Source organism: Salmo salar, chromosome 05 (genome assembly GCF_965601325.2).
Source record: "Salmo salar chromosome 05, fSalSal1, whole genome shotgun sequence".
NCBI lineage: Eukaryota > Metazoa > Chordata > Actinopteri > Salmoniformes > Salmonidae > Salmo > Salmo salar.
In genome coordinates this window covers 36,984,177-37,001,101 of record NC_138295.1, presented here as the reverse complement: position 1 = coordinate 37,001,101, position 16,925 = coordinate 36,984,177, and the positions used below count along the sequence as shown (strand labels likewise).

Below are 16,925 nucleotides of genomic sequence, written 5' to 3'. Positions count from 1 at the left end.
TTACAGCATTTAGTATTCAATAACTTTTTTATTCAAGTAATAATGCAGTAGTTAAGGCACTTAACATGCTATTGAACAGACCATACACTTAAAAAGCAGACTAATAATGGAATTTAATATTTCAGACATAAGATACCATTAAGGTAGCCTGGGTACCAGTCTCTTTAGCTAATCCCAATTGGCAATGACAAGGAGTGGCAAGGAGTGGAACGTTAGGTAAAGAGACTGGTACTCAGACTACCGGAAAGGCATCATTGAACGTAAACAGTTGTGAATTGCATCTCAATTACAATGTGTGTGATTACATCAAATCTCCATTGTCTCTTTAACCCATTTGTTCTTTAAAATGATCAATGTCTATTGCCACATTCATGTGCTAGTTGGAACTACAAAACTCTGAAATGTCCTACTTGTAAGTCGTGCCGCATTCAACCAGTAAGCAAGTTGGACATTTTGAGTTTCCTAGTTCCCGACTAGCGCGTGAACACGGCATGACTCACTGAGCTTGACTTTTAAACACTGTGCACAAAAGGCAACGACAACAACAAAAAAGGCCAGGTACTAACAATACAAACCGTTCATTAAATACACGCTGGGTGGAGTGGGGTTTGAGGAAGATAGCTCGGATTTCATCTGACCTTTCATTTCCTTCATGTTACATATGGGCTTTGATGTGTGGATGAAAGAGACCCAATGCAACATGTTGGGTTTATTCATTAAGTAAACCCCTGAGAAGGTAAGCAGGGGAAGTCCCAGTTTAAAGGGCAAGTCGGACCGAGGCCGCATGTTTCTACACAACTGGCCCCACTGTATCTGACCCCCGTGCTGCTTTTCTCAAGTCTGCCTTTGAGCATCACGGCGGCATATCTTATCACAGTACATCCTTTGGTCTCCCGTGGCCCACTGCCTCTCTACCTGTACAGTATGCCCATTCAACAACAGCGATGCAAAATTGTCTATATCACAGCTGATCTTTTTGAGCCCAGAAGCTCTGCATGCACGTGTTATTCTAAAATGAGGAGAATCGATAAAATCATGGTACCAATTTCAAATGCGCTTAGCTAACCACTTGGGACCAACTTGCCCTCTGTGCACCGCAGTGCAGAACAAGCAGCTCTGTCCGTCTCATCTGCACCACTCACAGTATAACAGTCCTGAGTGTACATAGCCATTAGTTCAGTAGCTGCACCACGCAATGACCCCATATCATCAAATCATCACATGGGGCCTTCTCAAGCCGCCTCCATTATGTCTTCAATGATGGCCGTCTCCCGCTCCACCAGCTGGCGGGTTAGGTCGGGGGGCTGCAGTTCTGGCTGCTCCAATGGCACCAGCACCATGGTGGCAGTGGTGGAATAGGAATTGGGTTGCCCCTGCCCCTCTCTCCCCCCACCCCTGCGGCAGCAGATACAGCAGCAGACGCAGGCCAGGCAGTCGTGCACGTTGTGCCTGAAGAGGCGCCGACACGGGTGGCAGAACTGGTAGAAGAGTAGCATGAAGAGCACGGCTAGGCTGTAGCAGATGAGCAGCTGAGCCACCAGCAACGGGGCACACACGTACTCGTAGAAGTCCGACTTGTGGAAGTACCAGAGGGTGATGAGCGCGCCATTCTCGAGGAAGCGTCCGCCGTAGTAGGCGGCCAGGCGGCCCCAGCGCTGCTTCTTCTCGATGAGGTCGCGGTGACCCAGGTCCAGCTGCACGGCCGACCAGCAGAAGATGTTGATGCAGGCGTACAGGAAGGTAACCAGCGACAACACCACTGTGGTGCCCAGCTTGCTGAAGTTCTTCTCCACGTTGTCGGGCAGCGAGGCGCGTCGCGCCCAGAATTCGACCCAGGGCAGCAGGAAGAAGAAAAGAAGGTTGCCTAGGCCAACGGGGATCACCCAGTAGGTGAGCGCCGTGCTGAACAGCACCAGGGAGGTGACGCGCGTGGCGATCTCCAGGACCCGCCACAGGATCATGCAGAGGTAGGCGGCCGGGCGCAGCCGCACCTTGTAGTCGTCGTAGCGGATGTTGATGGCCAGCACGCTGCACACCAGGGCCCCGTAGGTGACGGAGATGAGGCAGATAATCATCAGAGTCACTGGGATGAACACAGAGACAAAGCACTCGTTAGACCCTCCAAAACAAGACATACAGCATTCACCATTAATGCCATCAAGAGAACTCTTACTTCTGATGGGGAGTAAGTACTTCTCCTGGATGGTGGCGTACAGCTGCAGGGTGAGCTGGGGGGTAGAGCCCAGGAAGGCCTGGATGACGGCGGTGCGTTTGAAGGCGTTCCGGTGGGTGGCCAGCTTGCGCTCTGAGTGGCCAATCTCCCACTCCATGGGCGTGCCCTGGTCTTTCTTCAGCTTGATCTTCCTGGAGATGGTCACGTACGGCTCCTCCTTTTTACCTGCCTTAAAATAAACCATCAGAGCCTCGAAACACCTGAGGATAGAAGAGGGCCATTGAAAATGGAGCAATTTCACATAACCACCAAAGGGCAATACAGGCTAACAAAAAAACATTGTCTTGTTTATTTTCAGTCAAGGGTTTGTATTATCATTCAATAAATATCATATTTTTCTTCACATTTAAATTGAAGACATGATATGTGACATTTATATATATGACTCCACCAGAGGGCAGTCTATGTAACAGCCTTTGCATGACTGATATAGCACTGAAACCTAAGAAGGGTGTGTTCTCTTCCCAGAGGTAAATGCTTTCACTGTTCACTGACAAACATGTGGTGTAGCTCTCCTTTACGTCTGTTTACGTTGACTAGCACCAGTGCAGGGGTTAGCTGTACACAAGGCACTTAATAAACATCCAATGTATCCACACTCAACTAGTAAATCACACAGTTGCTGGAATGTTGTCTTTCAGACCAAAACAGCTCCTACTTTGGACATGGGCTTTAGGGGAGAGAACACACAGACAGGCTAGCTACTACTAGGATTCACTTCCTGGCAGCTCAGCTGTGTGCTGCTACGAGAGCCCTCTGGCATACAGTCCGTCAGCCATTTTCAGCCGCTGTGTTTTTTCAGCTGTTGTGGTGCTGGTTGAATCACGTTGGCTGTGACCTTGCGGTGCATAACCAAAACATGCCGCCCCTCGTCTTTGACTTCAACTCTCGCTGAACTGTGAGACATTTAAAGGAGGGGTAAGGAAGGCGCTCTGTGCCATCCACAAGCTGCCTCATCACTCGAGTGGTACTACTATACTGGTAGCCTATGCATAAGAATCGAGGCCATCTTGTCTGATTGCACAATCATGAAACTAAGGTCTACAGATGGAGAGCAGTAGCAGGCACAAGACTGATTTACTTCCAGGGAAATTTGGCATCATAATGCATCTGAGAATGAGTGCTGAGTCAGTCTAGCCAGCCAGCCAGCACTGAAAAAAAATGACTAAGAGACTAAATGCATTTCACTTACAGTAAAAAGCATGGCTGAGAAAAATATTGGCTGGCAGAATCAATATGCCCGATGTAACAGCAGCATCTAATGGTACCATTGGCTGAAGCAAAGTGCCTACTGCCAGGTAATCACTCCCAGGCCATAAAAATCACTTTGCTCTCAGCTTATAGTACAAGTTCTTGTAAAAAGAGCAAAGTAAAAACACACATGCAATAAGGAACTACCTTAAAAAGGGGGGGGGGCTGAACTTCCTGTTTTGGTCTTGTTTTTTAGTTTGGTTATTAAGAAATGCAGTGGCCATGACTGAAGCCAAATTAGTTGTCTTGGGGGGGGGGGGGGGGGGGGGGGGGTAATGTGTGTGTGTGTTCGCAAGTGGCAAATGTTTGTACATTCACTCTGTCAAAACAGTTCACAGTTAGTCACTCACCTTCTAGATGACCTGGTTACACTGTTTTCAAGTTGTGTGTCTTGAAGTCACCTAGGCTAGATGGCTAGATAGCTTCAGCTGGCTGGTGCGGTTTGACATTGGATAGCCCATTTCAATATGTTACACAATGTAAATGGGACAATATTTTCATGAAGCACATACAGTACACGTCCAAAAGTACGTGGACACATGCTCAAACATCTCATGCCAAAATCATGGCCATTAATATGGAGTTAGTATCCCCTTTGCTGCTATAACAGCCTCCACTCTTCTGAGAAGGCTTTCCACTAGAGGTTGGAACATTGCTGCGGGGACTTGCTTCCATTCAGCCACAAGAGAATTAGTGAGGTCGGGCAATGATGTTGGGCGATTAGGTCTGGCTCGCAGTCGGCATTCCAATTCATCCCAAAGGTGTTTGATGGGGTTGAGGTCAGGGCTCTGTGCAGGCCAGTCAAGTTCTTCCACACCGATCTTGACAAACAATTTCTGTATGGACCTCACTTTGTGGACGGGGGCATTGTCATGCTGAAACAGGAAAGGGCCTTCCCCAAACTGTTCCCACAAAGTTGGAAGCACAGAATCGTCTAGAATGTAATTGTATGCTGTAGCGTTAAGATTTACCTTCACTGGAACTAAGGGGCCTAGCCATTATTTCTCCTCCACCAAACTTTACAGTTGGCACTATGCATTCAGGCAGGTAGCGTTCTCCTGGCATCCTCCAAACACAGATTCGTCCATCGGACAGCCAGATGGTGAAGCGTGATTGATTCATCACTCCAGAGAACGCGTTTCCACTGCTCCAGAGTACAATGGTGGCGAGCTTCACACCACTCCAGCCGACACTCGGCATTGCGCATGGTTCCAGAGGCAGTTTGGAACTCGGTAATGAGTGTTGCGACCGAGGACAGACTATTTTTACACGCAATGCGCTTCAGCACTCGGTGGTCCCGTTCTGTGAGCTTGTGGCCTACCACTTTGCCGCTGAGCCGTTGTTGCTCCTAGTTCGTTTCCACTTCACAATAACAGCACTTACAGTTACAAGGGCAGCTCTAGCAGGGCAGAAATTTGACAAACTGACTTGTTGAATAGGTGGCATTCTATGACAGTACCACGTTGAAAGTCACAGAGCTCTTAAGTAAGGCCATGCTACTGTCAATGTTTGTCTATGGAGATTGCATGGCTGTGTGCTCGATTTTATACACCTGTCAGCAACAGGTGTCACTGAAATAGCCAAATCCACCAATTTGAAGGGGTGTCCACATACTTTTGTAAATAGTGTATTTTAATACTTTCAATATTTGTATATGAATTTCTACAATTTATAGTTGGTTTGAGGTTTGTCATTGAAATTTGGAGCTATTGACATTTTTATATATTATCCCATGTAATTTAATGATGGTCCCCAACTAGCCCCATAGGGATATCAAATGTCAAACCAAATTGACCCATGGGCATTACGAACGGGTCAGGTGCACCAGTGCTCCGAATTTATGATCACTTGGGTGCTGCCAGTTGTGGGCAGGATTTGAGAAACCCTGCTTTAAGGCATGGGCTGCAGTTCAAGCAACTGCGTCTTTTGTTTTCATAGAAAATGTCACATTGGCGGTTTTATCATCAGGAAATACTTTCAACATGCTCCTTAAAAGGTCCAGTAGAGATTTCTCACCCTGTTACGCTTAACAGTGCTTTGACATAACACCCACAAGAGACGTTGGTGCTAAAAAAGAAGATCAATTTTGACCTTTGGACAAATTCCATTTCTTTGAGTGTTTGCACTAAGTTAGCATTTCAGAATACAGGACATCAAGACACCAACCTTTCCTCACTGTGTGTAAACACTTTCAGAGTTGCATGATGGGACAGGGAGAGTAGTGACTAAGTATGTAGCTACCTCTGCCTCGGGGGATAATTATATTATCTTAGACAAGCTGTGACAAGGGTCACTCAAGCAGGGAACTAACCTGACACTATACAGAGATTCCCAGTTGGCCATGTGACATCTTGTCAACATACAGTATTATCTTAGAAAGATTCTAAGCTACATTGCTTGTGAAACTTTACTGTGTGTTCATTCATTGACATGTGAGCATGTGAGTTACAAGACGGATACAACATTGTGAGCTAGTCCTTGCCTGTTACTTGGTAAAGCAAGCCGTGCAGTCATCAACATTCAAACCCTTGGGCGGAGTTGCTAGGCAACGTGCAATATTGAATTGCACCGACACAGCAGATGATCTGATGATGATGACGACATCATCCACCATGCTCCACAGGAAGTGCACAACAGATCAGCCCAGAGCGGAGATGTGGTCTGTGGGAGTAACTGGAATTAAAGCACAGCTGTTTATCTAGTGCATCTGTTTTTGACACAGTTAACCGTTCACTTAGAAACCAAATATGGTTTAAGGCAGGAAAATGTCAGGACGGGAATGATACGTAGCTTCCTCAAAACATCCCCAAACAAGCCACCCTCCAGAGTACAATTATAGAACTGTGTAGCTGTAGCAGAAAAACCCTGAAACCGAACCTTGATCTAGTTCTTCTGAAAACAAACAAATAAAAAAGGTCTGATTCTCACTGATCAGCACTGCTACAGTGAGGGAGTGGGGGAGCATGGCTGTAAACAGTGTCATGCCTTGTGCAGGCTTGGAAAATGCCTGCTAGTCAGTCACTTGATTTGTCATAAAAGGTGGAGCTAGTAGAGTCAGAGGTCACGCCAAACCTGCCCTTTGAATTGAACATATACAGTGCCTTCGGAAAGTATTCAGACCCCTTGACGTTTTCCACATTTTGTTACTTTACAGCCTTATTATGATATTGATTAAATTGTTTTTTTTCCCCTCATAAATCTACACACAATACCCCATAATGACAAAGCAAACACAAGTAAAAAATTTTTTTTGTAAATACCACATTTACATAAGTATTCAGACCCTTTACTCAGTACTTTGTTGAAGTACCTTTGGCAGCGATTACAGCCTTGAGTCCTCATGGGTATTTTATTGTATTTTTTTATTTAACTATGCAAGTCAGTTAAGAACAAATTCTTATTTACAATAACAGCCTATACCGACCAAACCCAGACAACGCTGGGCCAATTGTGCGCCGCCCTATGGGACTCCCAATCACGGCCGGTTGTGATACAGCGTGGATTCGAACCAGGGTGTCTGCAGTGAAATGGATTAAATAGTCCGTCCCCCCCCAATCTACACACAATACCCCATGACACAGCAAAAACAGGATGAGACAATTTTGCAAATGTATTAAAAAGAAAAAACGAGTATTCAGACCCTTTACTCAGTACTTTGTTGAAGCACCTTTGGCAGCGATTACATCCGAGTCTTCTTGGGTATGACACTACAAGTTTGGCACACCTGTATTTGGGGAGTGTCTCCCAATCTTCTCTGCAGATCCTCTCAAGCTCTGTCAGGTTGGATGGGGAACTTCGCCTCACAGCTATTTTCAGATCTCTCCAGAGACGTTTGATCGGGTTCAAGTCCGGACTCTAGCTGAGCCACTCAAGGACATTTACACTTGTCCCGAAACAACTCCAGCGTTGTCTTGCCTGTTTGCTTAGGGTTGTTGTCATGTTGGAAGGTGAACCGTCGCCCCAGTATGAGGTCCTGAGCGCTCTGCAGCAGGTTTTCATCAACGATCTCTCTGTACTTTGCTCTGTTCATCTTTGCCTCAATCCTGACCATTCTCCCAGTCCCTGCTGCTGAAAAACATCCCCACAGCATGATGCTGCCACCACGCTTCACCATAGGGTTGGTGCCAGGTTTCCTCCAGACGTGACGCTTGGCATTCAGGCCAAAGAGTTCAATCTTGGTTTCATCAGACCAGAGAATCTTGTTTCCTTTAGGCAAACTCCAAGCGGGCTGTCATTTACCTTTTACTGAGGAGTGGCATCCATCTGGACACTACCATAAAGGCCTGATTTGTGGAATGCTGCAGAGATGTTGTCCTTCTGGAAGGTTCTCCGATCTCCACAGAAGAACTCTGGAGCTCTGTCAGAGTAACCATCGGTTCTTGGTCACCTCCCTGACCAAGGCCCTTCTCCCCCAATTGCTCAGTTTGGCCGGCGGCCAGCTCTAGGAAGAGTCTTGGTGGTTCCAAACTTCTTCCATTTAAGAATGATGGAGGCCACTGTGTTCTTGGGGACCTTCAATGCTGCAGAAATGTTTTGGTACCCTTCTCCAGATCGGTGCCTCGAACACCATCCTGTCTCGGAGCTCTTGGTTTTTTGCTCTGACATGCACTATCAACTGTGGGACCTTATATAGACAGATGTGTGTGTGCCTTTCTAAATCATGTCCAATCAATTAAAATTTACCACAGGTGGAAGTCGTAACAACATCTCAAGGGATGATCAATGGAAACTGGATGCACCGGAGCTACATTGAGTCTCATAGCAAACAGTCTGAATTAGAGGTCAACCGATTAATCGGCATTTTCACAACAGCCGGCAATCGGCCTTTTTGGACGCCGATTATAGCCGATTACATTGCAATCCACAAGGAGACTGCGTGGCAGGCTGACCACCTGTTACGCGAGTGCAGCATCAAAAGGACCTTGTGGCTGCAAGGAGCCAAGGTAAGTTGCTAGCTAGCATTAAACTTATCTTATTAAAAAAACAATCAATCTTCACATAATCACTAGTTAACTACACATGGTTGATGATATTACTAGTTTATCTAGCTTGTCCTGCGTTGCATATAATCAATGAGGTGCCTGTTAATTTACCATCGAATCACAGCCTACTTCCTATTACAGGGGCTGAGTCACTGGCTTACTGGTGTTCTTCCATGCCGTCCCTGGGAGGGGTGCGTCACTTGAGTGGGTTGAGTCACTGACGTGGTCTTCCTGTCTGGGTTGGCGCCCCCCCTTGGGTTGTGCCGTGGCGGAGATCTTTGTGGGCTATACTCTGCCTTGTCTCGGATGGTAGGTTGGTGGTTGGAGATATCCCTCCAGTGATGTGGGGGCTGTGCTTTGGCAAAGTGGGTGGGGTTATATCCTACCTGTTTGGCCCTGTCCGGGGGGTTTCATTGGATGGGGCCACAGTGTCTCCTGACCCCTCCTGTCTCAGCCTCCAGTATTTATGCTGCAGTAGTTTATGTGTCGGGGGGCTAGGGTCAGTCTGTCACATCTGGAGTATTTCTCTTGTCTTTTCCGGTGTCCTGTGTGAATTTAAATATGCTCTCTCTAATTCTCTCTTTCTCTTTCTTTCTTTCTCTCTCTCGGAGGACCTGAGCCCTAGGACCATGCCTCAGGACTACCTGGCCTGATGACTCCTTGCTGTCCCCAGTTCACCTGGCCGTGCTGCTGCTCCAGTTCCAACTGTTCTGCCTGCGGCTATGGAACACTGAACTGTTCACCGGATGTTCTACCTGTCCCAGACCTGCTGTCCCAGACCTGCTGGAACCCTGACCTGTTCACCGGACGTGCTACCTGTCCCAGACCTGCTGTTTTCAACTCTCTAGAGACAGCAGGAGCGGTAGAGATACTCTCAAAGATCGGCTATGAAAAAGCCAACTGACACTTACTCTTGTGTTACTGACTTGTTACACCCTCGACAACTACTATGATTATTATTATTTGACCATGCTGGTCATTTATGAACATTTGAACATCTTGGCCACGTGCTGTTATAATCTCCACCCGGCACAGCCAGAAGAGGACTGGCCACCCATCATAGCCTGGTTCCTCTCTAGGTTTCTTCCTAGGTTTTGGCCTTTCTAGGGAGTTTTTCCTAGCCACCGTGCTTCTACACCTGCATTGCTTGCGGTTTGGGGTTTTAGGCTGGGTTTCTGTACAGCACTTTGAGATATCAGCTGATGTAAGAAGGGCTATATAAATGAATTAGATTTGATTTGATTCAACTTGATGATTTAACAAAAGCGCATTCGCGAAAAAAGCACAATTGTTGCAATAATGTACCTAACCATGAACATCAATGCCTTTCTTAAAATCAATACACAAGTATATTTTTTAAACTTGCATATGTAGTTAAATGAAATTCATGCTAGCAGGCAATATTAACTAGGGAAATTGTGTCACTTCTCTTGCGTTCAGTGCACGCAGAGTCAGGGTATATGCAGCAGTTTGGGCCGCCTGGCTCGTTGCAAACTGTGTGAAGACCATTTCTTCCTAACAGATTATGATATAACATTGAAGGTTGTGCAATGTAACAGTAATATTTACACTTACGGTTTCCACCCGTTCGATAAAATACGGAACGGTTCTGTATTTCACTGAAAGAATAAACGTTTTGTTTTCGAAATTATAGTTTCTGGATTTTACCATATTAATGACCAAAGGATCATATTTCTGTTGGTTTATTATATTATAATTAAGTATATTATTTGATATTTGATAGAGCACGCTGACTGAGCGGTGGTAAGCAACAGCAGGCTCGTAAGCATTCATTCAAACAGCAGCTCTTAGCAATACATGAAGCACAGCGCTGTTAAGACTTCAAGCCTATCAACTCCCGAGATTAGGCTGGCAATACTAAAGTGCCTATAAGAACATCCAATAGTCAATGGTATATGAAATACAAACGGTATAGAGAGAAATAGTCCTATAATTCCTATAATAACTACAACTTAAAACTTATTAACTGGGAATATTGAAGACTCATGTTAAAAGGAACCACCAGCTTTCATATGTTCTCATGTTCTGAGCAAGGAACTTAAACATTAGCTTTCTTACATGGCACATATTGCACTTTTACTTTCTTCTCCAATGCTGTGTTTTTGCATTATTTAAACCAAATTGAACATGTTTCATTATTTATTTGAGGATAAATTGATTTTATTGATGTATTATATTAAGTTAAAATAAGTGTTCATTGTTCATTCATTCTATATATATATATATATATATATATATATATATATATATATAGTGAGAGAATTTTTTTAAATAATAAAGAAAATCTAAAAAAATTTAATAAAAATTGAAATAAAAAAAATCGGTCGATTAATCAGTATCGGCTTTTTTGGGGGGGGTCCTCCAATAATCGGTATCGCCGTTGAAAAATCATAATCGGTTGACCTCTAGTCTGAATACTTATGTAAATAGGGCATTTCTGTTTTTTATTTTTAATACATTTGCAAAAATTTTAATAACCTGTTTTCACTTTGTCATTATGGGGTATTGTATGTAGATTGCTAAGGACATTTTTATTTTTTATTTAATCCATTTTAGAATAAGGCTGTAACTACAGCTTAGCATTCAACACCATAGTACCCTCCAAGCTCATCATGAAGCTGGAGGCCCTGGGTCTCAACCCTGCCCTGTGCAACTGGGTCATGGACTTCCTGACGGGCCGCTCCCAGGTGGTGAAGGCAGGAAACAACATCTCCACTTCGCTGACCCTCAACACTGGGGCCCCACAAGGGTGCGTGCTCAGCCCCCTCCTGTACTCCCTGTTCACCCACGACTGTGTGGCCATGCATGCCTCCAACTCAATCATCAAGTTTGCAGACGACACAACAGTAGCGGGCTTGATTACCAACAACAACGAGACGGCCTACAGGGAGGTGGTGAGGGCACTCGGAGTGTGGTGTCAGGAAAACAACCTCTCATTCAACGTCAACAAAACAAAGGAGATTATCGGTGACTTCAGGAAACAGCAGAGGGAGCACCCCCCTATCCACATCGAAGGGACAGCAGTGGAGAAGGTGGAAAGTTAAGTTCCTTGGCGTACACATCACAGTCAAACTGAAATGGTCCACCCACACAGACAGCGTGGTGAAGAAGGCACAACAGCGCCTCTTCAACCTCAGGAGGCTGAAGAAATTTGGCTTGTCACCCAAAACTCTGACAAACTTTAACAGATGCACAATCGAGAGAATCCTGTAGGGCTGTATCACAGCTTGGTACGGCAACTGCAACTGTGCGGTCTGCACAACGCATCACCGGGGGTAAACTACCTGTTCTCCATGACACCTACAGCACCCGATGTCACAGGAAGGCCAAGAAGTTAATCAAGGACATCAACCAGCCGAGCCACTGCCTGTTCACATCGCTATCATCCAGAAGGTGAGGTCAGTACAGGTGCACCAAAGCTGGGACCGAGAGACTGAAAAATAGCTTCTATCTCAAGGCCATCAGACTGCTAAACAGCAATCACTAACTCAGAGAGTCTGCTGCCTACATTGAGACCCAATCACTGGCCACTTTAATAAATGGATGATCACTAGTCACTTTATACAATGCCACTCTAAATAATGCTACTTTAATAATGCTTACATATCTTACATTACTCATGTCACATGTATATACTGTATTTTATACCATCTATTGCACCTTGCCTATGCCGCTCGGCCATCGCTCATATTACTTACATGTACATATTCTCATTCACCCCTTTAGATTTGTGTGTATTAGGTAGTTGTTGGAGGATTGTTAGATTACCTGTTAGATATTACTGCACCGTTGGAACTAGAAGCACGAGCATTTCGCTACACTCGCATTAACATCTGCTCACCATGTGTATGTGGCCAATAAAATGTGATTAGATTTGATAACAAAATGTGGGAAAAGTAATGGGGTCTGAATTCTTTCCAAAAAGGCACTGTATGTAGATATAAGGTGTTTATTAGAATACAACCATCTATTGTCTTCCAATATATAACATTTAGAGAAATCTCAAGTGATATGACACTTGAACTGCTTCCACATTCCAGTCCTAGGCTCTTCCAGATATTTGAATATTTCACCCACATAGCTGATAATCACGCTTCACTTCTAATGGAGCACATTCACCTCGCAGATTCAAGGCAGTCCTTGTTGCGGTATTGAAAAGATTGAACACAGAAATGAAATACGAAACACCGTTATTCTGCTTTGCTGGGTATTTTTTTTTTTTAAATCTGTACACCGGAACGGTAAGCAATGCAGAGGTAAAGTCAACATGCTGAAGGCCTACTTCTTACAGTGTTACGGGCCACACCCACAGCTATCTACTAGGCCTACAGTGATCAAATTGTAAAATCCAAGGTTCTGTTGACACACCAAAGTTAACCAACAGTATCACTCAGATACGCTCTGTTTTGAAACGGCAACCAGACTCCACCTTAACCTTAATTCACCAGTGACAAATGACTCACGGTTTGCTCAACAGGTCTAGACACAAAGATAAACCTTAACTGTCATGGGGTAAAAGAGTGCTTTACAGAAATGTCAGTATTAGAGCCTTCAAAGCGTGTGCATTTCACACCAAAACAAAATGAGAGCTATGATTGGTGTCATTTCAGCCAATTAGACACAGTTGAAGTCGGAAGTTTACATACACTTAGGTTGGAGTCATTAAAACTCGTTTTCAACCACTCCACAAATGTATTGTTAACAAACTATAGTTTTGGCAAGTCGGTTAGGACAGATACTTTGTGGATGACAAAGAATTTTTGCAACAATTGTTTACAGACTGATTATTTCACTTATAATTCCCTGTATATATTCCAGTGGGTCAGAAGTTTACATAAATTGACTGTGCCTTTAAACAGCTTGGAAAATTCCAGAAAATGATGTTATGGCTTTAGAAGCGTCTAATATGCTAATTGACATAATTTGAGTCAATTGGAGGTGTACCTGTGGATGTATTTCAAGGCCTACCTTCAAACTCAGTGCCTCTTTGCTTGACATCATGGGAAAATCAAAAGAAATCAGCCCAAAAATTGTAGACCTACACAAGTCTGGTTCATCCTTGGGAGCAATTTCCAATTGCCTGACGGTACCACATTCATCTGTACAAACAATAGTACCCAAGTATAAACACAATGGGACCACGCAACTGTCATACCGCTCAGGAAGGAGACGCGTTCTGTCTCCTAGAGATTAATGTACTTTGGTGCGTAAAGTGCAAATCAATCCCAGAACAACAGCAAAGGACCGTGTGAAGATGCTGGAGGAAACAGGTACATACGTATCTATATCCACAGTAAAACGAGTCCTATATCGACATAACCTGAAAGGCTGCTCAGCAAGGAAGAAGCCTCTGCTCCAAAACCGCATAAAAAGGCCAGACTACGGTTTGCAACTGCACATGGGGACAAAGATTGTACTATTTGGATAAATGTCCTCTGGTCTGATGAAACAAAAATAGAACTGTTTGGCCATAATGACCATCGTTATGTTTGGAGGAAAAAGGGGGAGGCTTGCAAGCCGAAGAACACCATCCCAACCGTAAAGCACAGGGGTGACAGCATCATGTTGTGGGGTGCTATGCTGCAGGAGGGACTGGTGCACTTCACAAAATAGATGGCACCATGAGGAAAGAAAATGATGTGGATATATTGAAGCAACATCTCAAGACATCAGTCAGGAAGTTAAAGCTCGGTCGCAAATGGGTCTTCCAAATCATACTTACAAAGTTGTGGCAAAATGGCTTAAGGACAACAAAGTCAAAGTATTGGAGTGGCCGTCACAAAGCCCTGACCTCAATCCTATAGAAAATGTGTGGGCAGAACTGAAAAAGCGTGTGCGAGCAAGGAGGCCTACAAACCTGACCAGCTCTGTCAGGAGGAATGGGCCAAAATTCACCCAACTTATTGTTGGAAGCTTGTGGAAGGCTACCCAAAGCGTTTGACCCAAGTTAAACAGTTTAAAAGGCAATGCTACCAAATACTAATTGAGTGCATGTAAACTTCTGACCCACTGGGAATGTGATGAAATAAATAAAAGCTTAAATAAATCACTCGACTATTATTCTGACATTTCACATACTTCAAATAAAGTGGTGAGCCTAACTGACCCAAAACAGGGAATCTTTACTAGGATTAAATGTCAGGAATTGTGAAAAACTGAGTTTAAGAGTTTAAATGTATTTAGCTAAGGTGTATGTAAACTTCCGACTTCAGCTGTATGTGAAACGAATGAAAAAATGTGTCTGATCTAAACTAAGATTCAATTCGGAATACCAATGACCTCAAAATTGAGGTTGATCTCATTGTGAATTGTCACATGCCTGGGGTATACTCACTTCGTAAACCGTTTAGGAACCGAACAGATGAAAATGTGAGTTTCTATTGGACAAATTCAGGTAGGGCCTTTCCCGTTTTGTTCCGTTTGGCAACATAATCTGCATAATGAATACACCTCTGGCAGTGGCAGTTAACCCATTTAGAAGTGGGTTGACAAATTAGCAGTTGTATCTACAGTAGGCTGCGTTGAGTCACATGTCTGTCAGAGGTGTAAATGAGAGGGTCTATCTTAACCTTGACCCACTTCGCATCTGGTCAAACAGGTTTGAAGAGACGGGAAAATACTGCCCTGATTCTAGGATAAGTGACTTAACCTTGTAGAGCATTTTACTCTCCACAGAGGCATTTCTTAGAAGGCCTGCAGCGCTGTTGCGGGAAAGAGAGTTCACTGGGGACTAAAGTATATGAACCTGCGGTGCAGTCAACTGCTCTAGTCCCTGATGCAGTAGAACAGTCCTATATAAGCCATTTTACATATTACCCTCTCATTCGAAAAGTCTCCTCACTAACAGTTCCACCTGTCAACTGGTACGCTTCCCCAGCATCCTACCCGAGAGAGCACCAGAATGATCCCACCAATGTAGGGAGCGAGAACAGCTGATCGGGGGCCAGAGGTGAGAGCTCTATTCCCTGTACCACGAAAGCCTGGGCCTTGGCTAAAGGCAGTACAACACGCATTACATTAGGCTACTACTCAGCACTGTGATGACTCGGCACCATACCTACCTAATGAGTGGGCCCAGGAGTAGTAGATGCAAGAAGAGGACCAGTGGGCGGTCTCTTCCCAAGTCTCTATGAATGAATGTCAGCGCCAATTGCGTCAATACAGCGGGCACCAACATGAAGGTGATGGTCAACCCCATCCAGGTGTCGTCATCGCTCTTGTGGTACATGTTGCAAAGCACAGCCGCGCAGACAAACTCAGCACAATACAACAAAGTGGCCAACACCACGCTGAAAGGGGGTTGAATGTTACTGTGGTTCACAACCAACATGACTCCGTTTTCAGAGGGGGATTCCTGGGGGAATTGCTCGACGTCCGAGATATTTACGACTGGCTCGCCCTCTTCTTCCATGGCTCAATGACTAAAACAATGTCAGACAATGGAGACCTATAGGGCTGACGGATGGCTCAAAGAAAAGTGTAGTTTCCAAGTGTTTGCCAAGTGTCAGATTGTATCCTTATCCAGCAACAAAGCAATTCAGTTTGTTATCATTCATGAATGTATCAAGTTTGTTAGACAACGTCTTCAATGTTTTCTGCGGTAGGTCCTGTCCTTTCGCCCACACAACAAGAATAACTCCTTTGTGTATCAATAGCCTATATTACGTGGCATTGCCACCCGTGGCCACAATACAAAAAATACAAAATAAGCTACCACCCATATAGTATCTCTAGGGTAGTCTTCCAAATCGAATCCAGTGGTTGTCGCATACGTGTAAATACGAGTCATACTCCCACAATCTCAAAGATCGGCAAATACATTTTCCAGCGCAATGCAAAAGTCATGCCGCTGATGTCTGCCTGCAAATGATGGGCTCAGTACCCACATTTACTTGTTGCAAAGCAAAGTCGACTGTTGTACCATAATCAAAACTGAAGCAATCCATTCGCTGTCGAGTCCAATTGAAAACTTGAGGAAATGCAAAAGTGAATGTTTTTGTTAGCTCCTCCACTGAACAAGAAAGCAGGTGTGTCTGAACATGCTATTGCTGCTAACTTCACATCTATGCGAAGCTAGCAACAATAACGATTAGCCACACTTGTGGAATCTGCCTTCAAAATAGAGGTTCACAATTGAAAGTGATGCAAATGGATAAAAATAGTGGAATTATGACATATTTTGACTAGATAATGGTCCAACGTTGTTATATAAATTCAACACAATACAATAATTAGTTAATTTGACCAACAACAAAAAAGGTCAGTTGAAATCGCACTGTGGATGTGTTAGAATTCAGAATTGCTTTGGGGTGATACTTATATTTCACTGTACAATCTTACCTGGATGGTGGATCCATGAAATGGTGTGTCAGCAGTGATGGAAAACGTACCCAATTGTCATACTTGAGTAAAAGTAAAGATATCTTAATAGAAAATGA

At 44.4% G+C, this 16,925-nt stretch overlaps 1 protein-coding gene across 1 annotated transcript; it reads right to left on the bottom strand.

Annotated features, from left to right (window-relative positions):
* Positions 1–8: 8 nt before the first annotated feature.
* On the bottom strand, positions 9–16,542 carry xkrx (XK related X-linked). Its single transcript, XM_014199755.3, has 3 exons — positions 15,549–16,542; positions 2,174–2,433; positions 9–2,083 (listed from the first exon to the last, which is right to left on the bottom strand). The coding sequence occupies exons 1-3, from the start codon at positions 15,896–15,898 to the stop codon at positions 1,233–1,235; spliced, it is 1,461 nt and encodes a 486-aa protein (XP_014055230.2). The 5' UTR covers positions 15,899–16,542; the 3' UTR covers positions 9–1,232.
* Positions 16,543–16,925: the final 383 nt, after the last annotated feature.